This window comes from Ceratosolen solmsi, unplaced genomic scaffold (assembly GCF_000503995.2).
Source record: "Ceratosolen solmsi marchali unplaced genomic scaffold, CerSol_1.0 scaffold57, whole genome shotgun sequence".
Classification (NCBI taxonomy): domain Eukaryota; kingdom Metazoa; phylum Arthropoda; class Insecta; order Hymenoptera; family Agaonidae; genus Ceratosolen; species Ceratosolen solmsi.
Genome location: NW_011948427.1, coordinates 4,904,558 through 4,918,039, shown reverse-complemented (window position 1 = coordinate 4,918,039; position 13,482 = coordinate 4,904,558). Strand labels below are relative to the sequence as shown.

At 27.0% G+C, this 13,482-nt stretch overlaps 3 protein-coding genes across 4 annotated transcripts; 1 reads left to right on the top strand and 2 right to left on the bottom strand.

Moving 5' to 3' along the window:
* Positions 1–2: 2 nt before the first annotated feature.
* Positions 3–1,111, bottom strand: LOC105363474 (uncharacterized). Of its 2 annotated transcripts, none has more exons than XM_011501170.1 (4): positions 1,037–1,111; positions 898–935; positions 381–540; positions 3–224 (listed from the first exon to the last, which is right to left on the bottom strand). In XM_011501170.1, the coding sequence occupies exons 2-4, from the start codon at positions 909–911 to the stop codon at positions 54–56; spliced, it is 345 nt and encodes a 114-aa protein (XP_011499472.1). In that variant the 5' UTR covers positions 912–935; positions 1,037–1,111; the 3' UTR covers positions 3–53. The 2 variants fall into 2 exon arrangements, with proteins under 2 accessions (XP_011499472.1, XP_011499471.1); XM_011501169.1 differs by having other exon boundaries at positions 1,033–1,109.
* Positions 1,112–2,007: 896 nt separating this feature from the next.
* Positions 2,008–3,916, bottom strand: Moca-cyp (nuclear cyclophilin protein Moca-cyp). Its single transcript, XM_011501168.1, has one exon. It carries the CDS (start codon positions 3,409–3,411, stop codon positions 2,059–2,061), a length of 1,353 nt encoding a protein of 450 aa, XP_011499470.1. The 5' UTR covers positions 3,412–3,916; the 3' UTR covers positions 2,008–2,058.
* Positions 3,917–4,365: 449 nt separating this feature from the next.
* Positions 4,366–9,275, top strand: gcl (germ cell-less). The gene is made up of 8 exons (XM_011501167.1): positions 4,366–5,051; positions 5,653–5,776; positions 6,351–6,447; positions 6,971–7,340; positions 7,469–7,738; positions 7,934–8,152; positions 8,221–8,311; positions 8,830–9,275. The coding sequence occupies exons 1-8, from the start codon at positions 4,906–4,908 to the stop codon at positions 8,959–8,961; spliced, it is 1,449 nt and encodes a 482-aa protein (XP_011499469.1). The 5' UTR covers positions 4,366–4,905; the 3' UTR covers positions 8,962–9,275.
* Positions 9,276–13,482: the final 4,207 nt, after the last annotated feature.

Sequence of the window (13,482 nt, the reverse complement as noted above, 5' to 3'; positions counted from 1 at the left end):
ACTTAATTTACACAAAATGTATTATACCAATTTTTAATACATATTTTACATGTCTATCGATTACTTTGTTTGACATTTGTATTATTTATTTTTTCATTCTGAAATACCGTATCTTCTATTAAGACTGAAATTTTCTTTGGTGATACAAGGATTAATTCTGCAGCATTGTTAACCTGAGTATTCCAACTATTTTTCACACTATCGTTTACATTTAGTTTGGGTAGCTAAAAAAGGAGGTATTAAAATTAAAATTTTGTCAAACAATTTCTCAGTTAACATTTTGATCGTTAAGCTTATTTTTCGTGTAATATTTATTTGGAATTCGGAAGCCCTTAAAGTGTAACAGAAAGTAATATTACATCGAATTTTAACTAACTTACTTGATTCGTTAGATTTTCAGGCACAATTTCTTTAATTTTGTTGCCAAGTGTTTTGAAGGCCACAATAGAATCGTTTGAGCCAGACCAAAAGCCTTCTTGAATTGTATAATCAATAGCAATCCATGCCACATAGCCTTTTACAGCAAATTTAAGAGTAGACCTATGATTAATATAAATTAATATAAATTACGTCATATGTATTTACTTTACAAAACATTCTTTACCCTCGATAAAAAAAAAATATATATATATATATATATATATATATAACTTTCCCTAATTAATACGACATTTAATATTTAATGGAATATATTTAATGGAACACACGCATACATGTGTATATATGCTTAAATATATACATATATATATATATATATATATATATATATATACATATAGATTGAAATTTAAATTCAAATTGAATTAATACATTTTTTTTTTTCGAAAATTTTATATATTAGACATTCTATTATAAATTTAATATACTTTTAGTAATATATAACTTATTTGAACTAACCTCAAAAGCCCCATGTTTATTTATATTACAATATTATGCTAAAATATAAACATTTTTTAAAATTTTTATTAAAAGTATCCGAATTGAAGTTAATATAAAAAAATTTTAACAGAAAATTATATAATGCAATTATACCAACACAAACTGTTACTATTTTGTATTTCTACGACACATCATACACCAATCAAATACATTGATACTCAATACACTGCTTTAACTCTTAATTTTAGATAATTTTCGATAGAGTATAGACTGTAAAGCTTTATTTATATTTTATTAAAAATAATGGACATTACGTACTTTAATTATATTTCTTTAAATTTATTTCAAACTTTTTATGTGAACGGAAATTATTATTTTATTAATCGCATTAACATTTATTACATTTTTTAATACATTGCCTTTATTTTAATACTTAATAAACAATTACGAATACTATGTAGTGCATTGAAAAGATAAATAATGAAATATAAAGTTGAAGATAAAATATTTAAAAATTTTTTCTTAATAATATTTGTAAATATACGTTGAAAATAATTAACTATGAGCATAATATTATATATATATTTATATTTGTATTTATAGAATTTGTATTTTAAATTTGTATCTCTTTGTAAAGAATAACAATAATTTGAACGAAATAAATGCAATCTCTTTTATATTGAATTTTGTTTTTTTTGTTTTAAATATTTACAAAAACTTACGTAAGATATTGAATTTATTAATTTGTTCAAATAATAAATCAATATTACCTTCTTAAAATAATGTATATACATATATATATATATATATATATATATAATTTTTTAATGTAAATAAAACGATACATTAATATTTAAGAAATTTTTTTAATGGTAAATTACATTTGATATATATATAAGAAAGAAACTGTACACCATAATTTTTTTCGACATGCTTTTTATTATTTATTTACAAAGTTTTTTAATTAGAAAAATGGAATTGCTTATTTTTTTGTTATGCATCTGAATGACAACAATTTAAATTAATTATTAACCATATCATAATATAAAATAATTTTTCTTTATATTTTCAAAATAAGTTTATGTAAATTAAAAATTGAAATACAATTTATTAGAATCATTTTGTACATATTATAAATATGAAACGTTGCTTAATAATTTTATACATTAATTATGTATATCAATCTGCTCGACGTGATGATTTTTTTGAACGAGATGATGATTCATATGGAGAATGCCTACGGTATCTCTTATTGTGACTACTGCGACTAGGTGATTTGTGTTGCCGATTGTGTTTAGAACGATGTCGATTTCTGGACTCATTATCTCTGTCTGAAGATCGTCTTGATTTATGAGATGTTTTTTGCTTTTCATTCTTATCATTTTGCTTTTCTGTTTTTGGACTATCTGACACTTTATCTTTTTTCAAAGTATTTTCTTTCTCTGCTTCTTTTCGATTATTTTCATTCAATTTGCCATTATTTTGCAAATTAGGGCTATCGGGTTCTTCTTCTATTTTCTCAGGTTCCTTTTCATTTTCCAATTGATTTTGTTGAAGTTTTTGGAATTCTGGTAATTTAATAATTTTCTTTTGTGCTTGCTTCCAATGGGGTGGAGTAAGACTTTTTGATCGACTTCGTGATGAAGATCGATATCTACAAATTCCCCGACCTTTAAAGATCCTACCACCCGAAGATTTTTTGAAGTTTTGTCGACGATCTTGAATATATTGTCTCTGATTAGCATTACTTGTATTACCCGCTCGATAAAGAAATTTATTTGTTGGTATTTCTGGTATTTCATCAGGATCTATTTTAGTGGTCGAAACAAGGGGATGTGGCATATCTTCTATTTTAGTTTTCCTTGGTTCCGATAATTTACAATTTTCAGCTTCCGACCATTTCTTTTTTTTTGATTTTTTCTTTTTATTCTTTTCCGAATCACTATCCGAATCGGATACACTGCTTTTTTGTTTTTCTTTTCTTTTTGATTTATGTTTTGGTTTAAGAACAAGTTCTCCACAACTGACAACTTTTGCATCTTGTAAAGGTCTAGACATACGATCAACTGGCAGTCCTTCAATATGCGTTACAACTTCCTGCCCTGATAAAACTTCTCCAAAAACTACATGAATATTATCCAAGTGAGGAGCAGGTTGTGTAGTTATAAAGAACTGTGAACCGTTTGTATCTTTACCACGATTGGCCATTGATAATAAAAATGGTTTATCATGTTTATAAGTAAAATTTTCATCTTTGAAAGTTCCGCCATATATTGATTCTCCACCTGTTCCATTTCCTATTGAAAAATCTCCTCCTTGAATCATAAAATTTTTAACAACTCGATGAAATACTATGCCTCTATAATATAATGGTTTGTTTGTTGATAATCCAAGTCCCAATTCTCCAGTACATAATGCTCTAAAGTTTTCAGCTGTTTTAGGACAAATATCAGAATAAAGTTCAAAAACAATACGACCTATTGGTAAACCACCCACTTCAACATCAAAATAAACTCTTGGCTTAACTTTCATTTTTGTTCTAACAATTAACTATTTAAAACGATAATTTATTCCAGCTGCACTGCAAGGAAACAAATATAACCTAAAATGTTTTTACTCGTGTCATTTCTTCTGCGTTAATTCATATTTTTAACACAATGAAATTAAAGTTCTGTAAAACTTTTCACTTTATTATAAGTATCCTGATAAGCGGAACATAAAATACATCAAGTATGTAAAGTTGATCCACGATTGAAATTAAATATACAATATTGTACTAGATATGTTCAATCTTTCAGGTGCGACCGGTTGATGAAAGATACATGTATAACATATACGTCAAGTGAGCTTAAAATGATTTAATTTCCAAATAAAATTTTGCATGGAATTATACTTATGAATATCACAATGTTAACCAACTTAAGATACTATTACGTTTTTTTTAGAAAAGCCTGTACGACCTTTCCTGTTTTATCTTAAAGTATTTTGGATTACTTTCCGCGGCGATTCGACGATTCCATCTTGATTTTCCAGTAGCGTAATATGAATTTAAAAAATTCCGATCAAAAAATTTCCAAATACATGTACATATGGACGAAAAATTAAAAATGTATATTATAAAATTATCATCCTTATTATGTTTATAACTATTAATTCCATAATATGTAATATTATTAATAAATTAAAATTAAATGGCAATCCTTAAAATATAATTATATCTTTACTTTTGGTCGTCTATATACGATCCTGAAAATTACATGCGTGCGCATCCAAATTATGCGATTGAAAGGGAGTAGAGAGTTAGGTAGATAGAGATAGGATGAGAGAGAGAGAGAGAGAGAGAGAGAAAGAGTGAGAGAGTGAGAGTGAGAGTGGGAGATGACGAGAGGGAGAAAGCGTGGATACGCGAATGATTACGCGAGAGCTAAGAGGAAGAGAGAAGAGAGACATAACTAGGCGAATGTAAGCGGGAGTGAAATAACTAGTGCGCGTGATTATAGTAGAGTGAGAGAACAATAGTTTGGTAGATACAGACAGCGAGAGAGAGAGAGAGAGAGAGAGCGAGAGAGAGGGCGCGAAATGGGAAAATAAAAGAGATGAATATCGACGATACCACAAAGTAAAAAGAGAAAGAGCTATAAAATTAGTGGAAAAACAGCTGCTGCTGGAGTTTGACGGTTTCAGTGATAAACAGACGGAAAAGACACGAATACCTTTTAGTATGGTAGCTTTTCTAAACGCACGCAAGCGTATACGGAAATGTTTACGTTTTGGAGCGCTCGGCCATCCTCACTGATCTTGTCGGATTCTTTATTTTGTGCATCATTAGTGCATATACGTGCTTTTTTAGCTCTACTTCAAGCTGTTGTTGATCATAACCTCACGATGACGGTGAGCGCGACTACGAAGAACTAATCACGAGGTCACCGACGTGTTTCTGGTGTTAAAATTGCGTGCAAAACTTGGGTGTAATATTTTCAAGTTATTTATATTTTTATTAATTTTTACAAGAAGTAAATCAGTGTAATGGGCAGCTACGTGAGTAGGGTACTAACAGCATCCAACAGCGCAGTAAATTCAGTCTATCGAGGTAGAAAAAGAAAATGTATCGAAGAAGATGATTTGGAGTCCGAGTCAAGATTTATCGACAAAACAATGCAGACTCCCAAAAGGTCTATATGTTTTTTCTTTCATGTGGATAGTGTTTTCTATAAATAATACTTGTTTTCATTCGGATCTATTTGTATCTATTCGTAATTTCATCCAAATCTCCCGATTTCTCCTTTTCTCATTTTCATTCTTTGTCCATTAATCTGCCTATCTCATCCGCCCATACACCCATTTACTTAATCATCATCTATCCATCCATTGCTTTCCCTCCGTCTTTGTTTGTCTGCTCTCTCTCTCTCTCTCTCTCTCTCTCTATTTCTTTTTATATACGTGTGCATATATATATATATATTTATTTACCCATTTGCTCACTCGTATTCTCACACATGCTCTTTCCTTTTTTTCTTTCATATTTGCCTCATGCATTACTATATAAATATTATATTTAAATGTCAAAGTCCAAATATTGTGCAATGTATTATAGTATGAGTTTTTACTTATATTTGTATTTGCCAAACATTTCGTATTCATGTGAGGTAATAATCCTTATTTAAACTGATGACATCATTTTGCAGATCTTTTTATAAAAAATTGTATTTAGAGATTTAATAAATATGCTACTTTTATTTGATGTATTTGAAAATATGTATAATTATTTTTTAGGAGAAAATTACTTACTACTGCTCAGTACATTTACAAGACATTATTTCAAGAAGAAAAAGGCAGCGATGTTACAGTGCTAATGCTCGGAAAAGCTTGGAGACTGCATAAAGTTTACATAAGTCAAGTAATTTTATATATAAGCTTGTTTAAAGCTTTTCTACTTAATATCATTAAGCACATTTTAAATGAAACTATTAATAATAATGATTATCATTATTCTTTATTTATAACAACATTAATATAGATCATTATAATATACATAGTTTAATATTTGGAAATAGAACACTAAGAATTGAAAACATTTAAGAAATAAATTCATTCCATTAGAAACCATATTTATAATTTATATTTGTGAAATCATAGCATAAGTAATATTTGAAAAGTTTCATTTAATTGAACACACACACACACACACACACACACACACACACACACACAAATGAGTTAAGAGCTCAATTTATATTCTGAAATTAAATAACTAAACTTAATATTAACATTATTTATAATTCCTACAACTTATATCAAAAGAATTTTAATATTTTTTACTTAGTGTTGCATTTTTACGATGTAAGATAAAGAGCAAATAAATAATAAACGTTCTTAGTATATAATAAATATAATTATTAAGATAAGCGTATTCATAAACATTAATATTTGACGAAATGTAATTAATTATTAACAATAATTTTTTCTTTCAGAGTCCATACTTTGCTAGTATGTTTTCTGGTTCTTGGCGCGAAGCTAATGAGAAGGTAGTGAGCGTCGAGATCACCGATCCCAATATCACACTAGACTGTAAGATAATTTTATTTCAATTTAGACAGACTTTATTATATAAGAGAATTACAATAAGATTCCCAAAATAAAAAGTGAAAGCTTATCACGAGTTTCATCATGCTCGACCTACTTTTCTATATTAGGGATTCTATACCATCTCCTATTTGACTTGACTTTTAACTTTTATGGTCTTGTGTCTAAATAGTTTTTATAAAGGTGTATCAGTGAATTCTTAAAGTTCACCTAAATTACATATTTGAAATTAATTAAAAAATGTTTAAACAATTTTTATATTGCCGTGTGCTATTAAAAATTGCATAAGCACAAATTTATTCTCTTTATAATACATTCATTCAATGTGACATAGAATTTATTTAAAGTATCATATTTCTTATTAAAATACAAAAGATAATTATTTTAACAAAGTTTTTAAAAAACAACAGGATTTACTAAATATATGGTTTTTTTATTTTATTTTTTTTGTTGTTGTTGATATTATTAATAGATTTTAATCTTAAATAATATTTTAATGTAATTACAGCGCTCACTCTTGTCCTTGGCTCTTTTTATCAAGATGAAATCAGTCTTGAGCCAAAAGATGTAATTTCCATACTAGCAACAGCAACACTTTTTCAACTCCAAGGTCTTATAGATCAATGTACAGAAATCATGGCTGAAACAACAAATATAAAAACTGTAGTTCCTTATTATAATGCAGCTGTTGCTTATGGTGTGCCAAAGGTAAAAAATACGTGTAAAAGGTGGTTAGAAGTTAATGTAGTAGGATATGGCTGGCTTTACCCTACATTCTTAAAGGAGATAAATTCAGATTTAATGGCAGAGCTTATATCTAGTCCTGACTTAATAGCTATGCAAACAGAATTTTGCATTTACATGATGTTAAGAATATGGTAAGCTAATGTATACTTTAATATTATACTTAAGCAAATATCATTTGAAATTAATTTATAATTTAAATACTATACAAATCTACTGCATTTGTAAATATTTTCTATAGAAACTAAATTAATATTTTCAGGTTGTTTGTTCATATACAAAGTAAAGATGAAATAATACAAATTGAGGAGTTTTTTAGAAGCCATACATGGACCGAACCATTTCTCGATACAAAAGAAGGCAAGGAGTTTTGCGCTCCTTTTAAAGCTCTTCGTAAAAAATACTTGCTATTGAATGATCAAGATGTAAAGCTTTTGCAAAATGACAATATAATTCCCGAGGATTGGTTGTACGAATCTTATAAAGAGCAATGGCTTCATATTCTAAGAATTGATGCAAATAAAGATACAGGGTAAATAAGTTAATCGCACCTTGTCATTACATGAAAAATTTAATTCCTTCGATCTACCCTAGATTCCTGAATAAATTTCCGTCTGTCACTTTCTTCTTATTAAAACAAGCATTTGAATCTAGGTATTTGACTGCTTAAATGATAATCAAAATAACTATTCCATTTAATGAAATTTTTTTATCCATTGTGTTGTAGGCCTAAAAATATGGATGAGTTGGATTTTTCAAGAGAATGTTTCCGTTGTGCTAGATGTGTCGATAGACCGGGAGAGCACGTGTGGCGATGGACTGCTTTTCATTTCGGCCTAGACCTTGTTGTTAATCTCGACCTAACGACTCTGAGATTCAAAAGGTATAATAGACTGGACTCGGAGCACATAAAAGCCAATCACAGTAAACATCATATTATATTAAAGTAAGTATTAATTGGGCTAAGATATTTATTAATAAATTTTCTTATTTAAAATACGAAATTATTTTTAGGGTTTGCCTCATTTCCTTAAACGAACAGCGACAAATTAAATACATACAAGATTCTGGACAAATTAGACTATCGTTACACAAAAATGAAGAGGTAAATTTTCTCTGAAATATACTTGAAATATATTTACTCTATTTTAAATTAAATTAAATATATTTAAAATTAGTTTTTTAATGTGTATGATCTTTGAAATCAATTGGTGAATATCTTTTTAAAAGATGATAAAAATTTAAAAGCATAACACTTTCGTTACAATCAAGAGGAATATAATTAATACTAGATTTTCATATCATTTAAAAGTAATGTTTTTGATTGATTCTTTTATGATTTTTAATAAATAATTTGAGATATTTTATTTATTTTAAATCACAGGAAGATATGTATATCGAATCAAATTAAAATAAATTTTAAGTAAAATTAGATCCTGAATTTAAAATTAAAAAATTGCCCATTTAACACAGTTCGTATTTACTAATTTTCTACATTAAATCCAGTTAGTAATTGTTATAAAGAATATATACATACTATTGTAAATATCATACACATCACATTATTAGTTTTATATTTAAGTAAATTAATGAATGAAAATATATGTATAAATGTTATTTCAGAAGCAAGTTATGTGTCTTGACAAGGATTTATCCTATCCCCTCTACATATCAGTTAATATGCAAGTTGTTACACCCTTTTCGTCGAATGAAGAAGAAAGAAATGCAAGTATCACAGTTCTTGCTGACTCCTAGTCATTGATGGCGTACGTTTAATGTTAATTTGCCTCATGCAATGTGAAACAAAGACAGATACATTATTCAAAATATACGGCATCTTGATAATACTAGTCGAAAAATCGTATATTGTGTTTGTGAAATAACGACCATATTTCACATAGTGATGATGCGCACAAAGAGAAATATACTTTGGATGATTCAGAATGTCAAGTGTGGTGCCAGTTACTATAGTTTAAGGATTCGTAAAAATTTTTTATATCATGAAAGAAAAGGACTTTAATTTAGGAATTATTTCTTATTACCAAAACAGCATTGGTAAAACGATACGATGATCGATAGTTTCATTTGATATTATAATTTTATTTTTTATTAAAAAAATAAACAAATAAATAAATAAAAAAATTTTTTAGATTATTATATTTTGAATATATTATATATATACATATTTTTTTTTCTTCAAAAAATATTCATTTACATTGAAATAGAACATGATGAAAATTTAAATTATTTAAGATAACAAAATTACTAATTATCATTCCAATTGCTCTGTATTCAACTAATATAAATGATAATATATGACATTATTTTCTTAAAAAAGAGATGAAATATAAGGAAATTAGTTCGAAATCAATTTAATGTTAAATGCGATTACGTATTTATAACGAAAAAGTATTTTTCCTAAATATAACGTTTATTGTTTGGTGCCTTCAAAATATCGAATCATTTCGATGAAGTTATACAGCATCGAGTACCTGTTTATGGAAAACCTGTGTACTTGGCAATTTATAAAAGAGCTTTTATACTACGCGAATAAATTATATTCATGACAAATATAAGAAAGTGTAATATGTTCATTATTTTTTCCAAAAATTTTATTTTTGTTCGCACGTTACTGTTTTAGTTACTAATTATGGAAACATCAATATGTGGCCACAGACGTATACGATTATAAGAATGAAATTACGTAGAGATAAGAGTGACATGACGGGAGGTCACTCCTACCTGCGTCGTAGATTCATCGCATTCTCGACCGATGAATAGCTCCGCGTTAAAGTGATTCACATTTGATCAGGATAACAGGACATTATTTGAGTTTTTAGTGCATCGTGAAGAAAATATGAAGAGAATTGATGGCGCCAAACTTTCAATTTACAGTCTTTTATTTTATGAGTTCTGTGAACTTTTATCGATATGGAACATTTAGAAATATGTCGACTGACTAATGTCGGCACAGGGACAATATTATAGCTCTTGTATTATAAATGAGAATCTTTTACTTCTTATCCTGCTAATTCTTTAGTTTCACCTATAAGGACATCATTTTGCATTAATCGAACTGCTTTGCAATATTGACAAACGAGATATTGCACACTGCACAGCATATCAGCATATGCGCTTTTAAAACTACATATAAAACGAAATAAAAATTTGATTGTTTATTTAAATATATAGCATTGGAAATTATTTAATATTCTCGTTATTCGAGTTTTATTGATTTCAAGCTTTTTACCCGATACCAAAGAACCAATAAATTCCTCCGTCTGCGTATCAAAATCAAATTTTATAAACTTGGTTGTTCTTTCATCAAAATAAATTGCTTAAATTATCCAAAGAACTTAACCAATCGACATTTTCTCCTAATAATATCAACATGTTAATTATTAAAAAAAAAAAAGTGCTACAAATCTTTAAATACTATCGTTTATGAGAGGGCAATTTTTTTTATTTTTAGCGATGTACAATAAATGGACAATAACTTACAATATTTTTCGGTAACTATTTAACACTTTATTGATACAATATTCTCTATACAACATGAGTCTGTAAACAATATAATATCGTTCGGCATCAATATATAATATATTATTAATTAATCAATCATTAACTGAATTATAACATTCTTTCGATACAATCGGAGGGAATAGTTTTTAACGATGATAAAAACGTACCTGCTTGCTCTTACCAATTGGATTTCTACTCGCCTCGGATGATTGTTTACTCGTAGTACTCCACCTTAGATGCGATGTACCCCTTTTATTTATAAACTTCATCGTTTCTTATTTAAATTTATCGTTTATTATTATTTTATTTTAATGTAAATAGATCATGCTCATAGGCCGATGCGTGCAATGGCAATTCCTCGTGAATATCAATTCGAAGCGATGATTTTTAAATAAAGTAGTTTCATTATTACGCGAATCAAAGTGTTTTAAAAGTATTTATGTGCAAAAGACATTTTCGAAATTTCAATAATTAGTACGGTATAAATTTTTATTTTATATATGTATTTATATATCAAATTTGCATTTTCATTAATGAAAAATCCTTCTCTTTGTAAAAATAAAGTAAATATTTTGGTTATAACTCAATATGATATTTTTTTTTTACATATTATAAATGAATACAAAATTGTTTTTGTGTATTCTACTAGCATGGTTAAAAAAATTATTTTCATAAATTAATTTATTGTATAAAAAACAGTATTTACTATTATGACTAAAGAATACTTTCGTCTCAATAAGAATAGAATTAATTAATTAATTAATAATAGAATTAATAAGAACAATCTAAATTTACATACTCAAATTTTGCAAAATTTCATGTATTAAAAAATACCTTGAAATAAAATATAAAGATGATACACGTATTGAATTATTAATTAATTCGTAAGTATCACTAATTAGTTTTTGCACAATAATACTTTTATTGTTTCAATATTGAAGTACTAAATTTACGCATTGATATGTCTTGACGTTTAGAATTAATATTGATAATTACCGAAGTGTTGAGGTACATACATGAGATATTTTACGCTATATATTTGCTCGATTTCAAAGATATATTCAGAACATTCCAATAATGTCATAATTGCAATAAACATCAAATATAACTAAAACGTTTTTTTCAAATGTTTAATACTGACTTGAAATAATAATAATTTTTCTTTGGCAATCGTTAATTAACCGATTTTCAAAACTTGATAATAATGCATAAGGAATAATGAATTTTTTTTTTATTCATGTAAGTTCTTATGTTTTAGTATTTACTCTTACTACATTATGCCTATATAAATTTGTGAAATTTGAATAATCATTTGGATTTATTCTCTTAGGAAAATTTTTTATACAATGGAATAACATAAGATTATAAAATATAATTGTATGAAATTTTACAGATGTTATACTCAAAAAAGTTATGTTTTGAACTCATTAATTTTGCAATAACTCATGATAATTTTTGTATATATTTGTATTTGATAATTTTTGTATAGAATCTTATGTTTTGCATAATTAGAAGAATTGCGAAATGAAAATTTTTTTTTTTTTTTTTTTTTTTTTGAAGTTTAAAAGGTAGACTTTGCTTTCGATCTCACTTATTCCATTATTAAAAAAGCACTCGCTCCTGACGAATTTATTACTTTTGTATCAAAAGAATGTAAGCCACACGACTCATAACAATAACGATAATGAGGAAGATAATGTTGAATTAATATTGAGTTTACAATAATTGTAAAACTCGAGATAAATTCACGTATTGCTCCTCGAATCTTCCTCGACTTATCTACTTTAGTTTTGCGTAGCAAAATACTTGACATTTGTACTTTGCAAAGGACATGTTTACTTTTAAATTTACATTTTAAAGCATACAAAAGATTATTTTTATAATTGATTTAAAAATAAAAAATTTAACAATATTAACATTCTCGTCTTAAATTAGAAAAATAGATACAAGTAGTTGAAAATTTAAATAATATGCATATTTGATAAGAATTTGTATTGTGATTATATATTATTTGAGTTGACGATAATATAAAAAAAAAAAAAAAACCATTAATAAATAATGAGGCATCGCTGAGATGGTAATAGTAAACGCCTGCTGATACCGAGTCAAGTTCGTATTATTTTTTTTTATTCCTAACATGAACGGAACCTTCATTAATTAATTTATAATTAATGCTTATTGTTATGAAGATCATCAGATAATCTGAAATTTTTCTGTGAGTCTACGGCCTATTTATATTTCCAAATAACGTCGAATTGCCTTTTTGCTTAAAAATTTTATCTACGCCGTAAATTACTTCAATATTTTATTTAATTCTGATTTTTTTGTTTTGTTTTTTTTTTTTGTTTGGTTTTTGGTTTTTGTTTTCATCTAAATTGAAATCAAATTTTCGCTAATCATTGAAAATTTTAAAATATTTCTTTCAATAATTATTTTCATTAGAGCAGTCGAGCATTAAAATTATTATAATTTTCTAATTATAATAGCAAATCCTGTGCTTTTACGAGATTCATATTGTAATTGCTGTTTTTGCCTTCTTTTTTTTATTTTTTATTCGCATTATTTTTTATTTCTAGCCTTGAAGCCCAATAGTACTTTAAGTATAAATCTGACGCATATGTTAGTCGCTTATGTGCTGGCAGCTATGCTAGCTAGCAGCAAGTGAGGACGAATCGCTTATACTTTTATCATATAATTTATATAATGTACTTTTTAATCCCTGCGCTTTATTGTTATCAAAATTCTGTTGTAATT

Excerpts from the sequence above, each read along its gene's own strand:
- LOC105363474 (XM_011501170.1), bottom strand. Across the intron at positions 225-380 it reads CTGAAAATCTAACGAATCAA|CTACCCAAACTAAATGTAAA; the intron begins GTAAGTTAGTTA and ends CTCCTTTTTTAG.
- Moca-cyp (XM_011501168.1), bottom strand. The coding sequence starts at position 3,411 with ATGAAAGTTAAGCCAAGAGTTTATTTTGATGTTGAAGTGGGTGGTTTA.
- gcl (XM_011501167.1), top strand. The coding sequence starts at position 4,906 with ATGGGCAGCTACGTGAGTAGGGTACTAACAGCATCCAACAGCGCAGTA. Across the intron at positions 5,777-6,350 it reads ATAAAGTTTACATAAGTCAA|AGTCCATACTTTGCTAGTAT; the intron begins GTAATTTTATAT and ends TTTTTCTTTCAG. Across the intron at positions 7,739-7,933 it reads GATGCAAATAAAGATACAGG|GCCTAAAAATATGGATGAGT; the intron begins GTAAATAAGTTA and ends ATTGTGTTGTAG.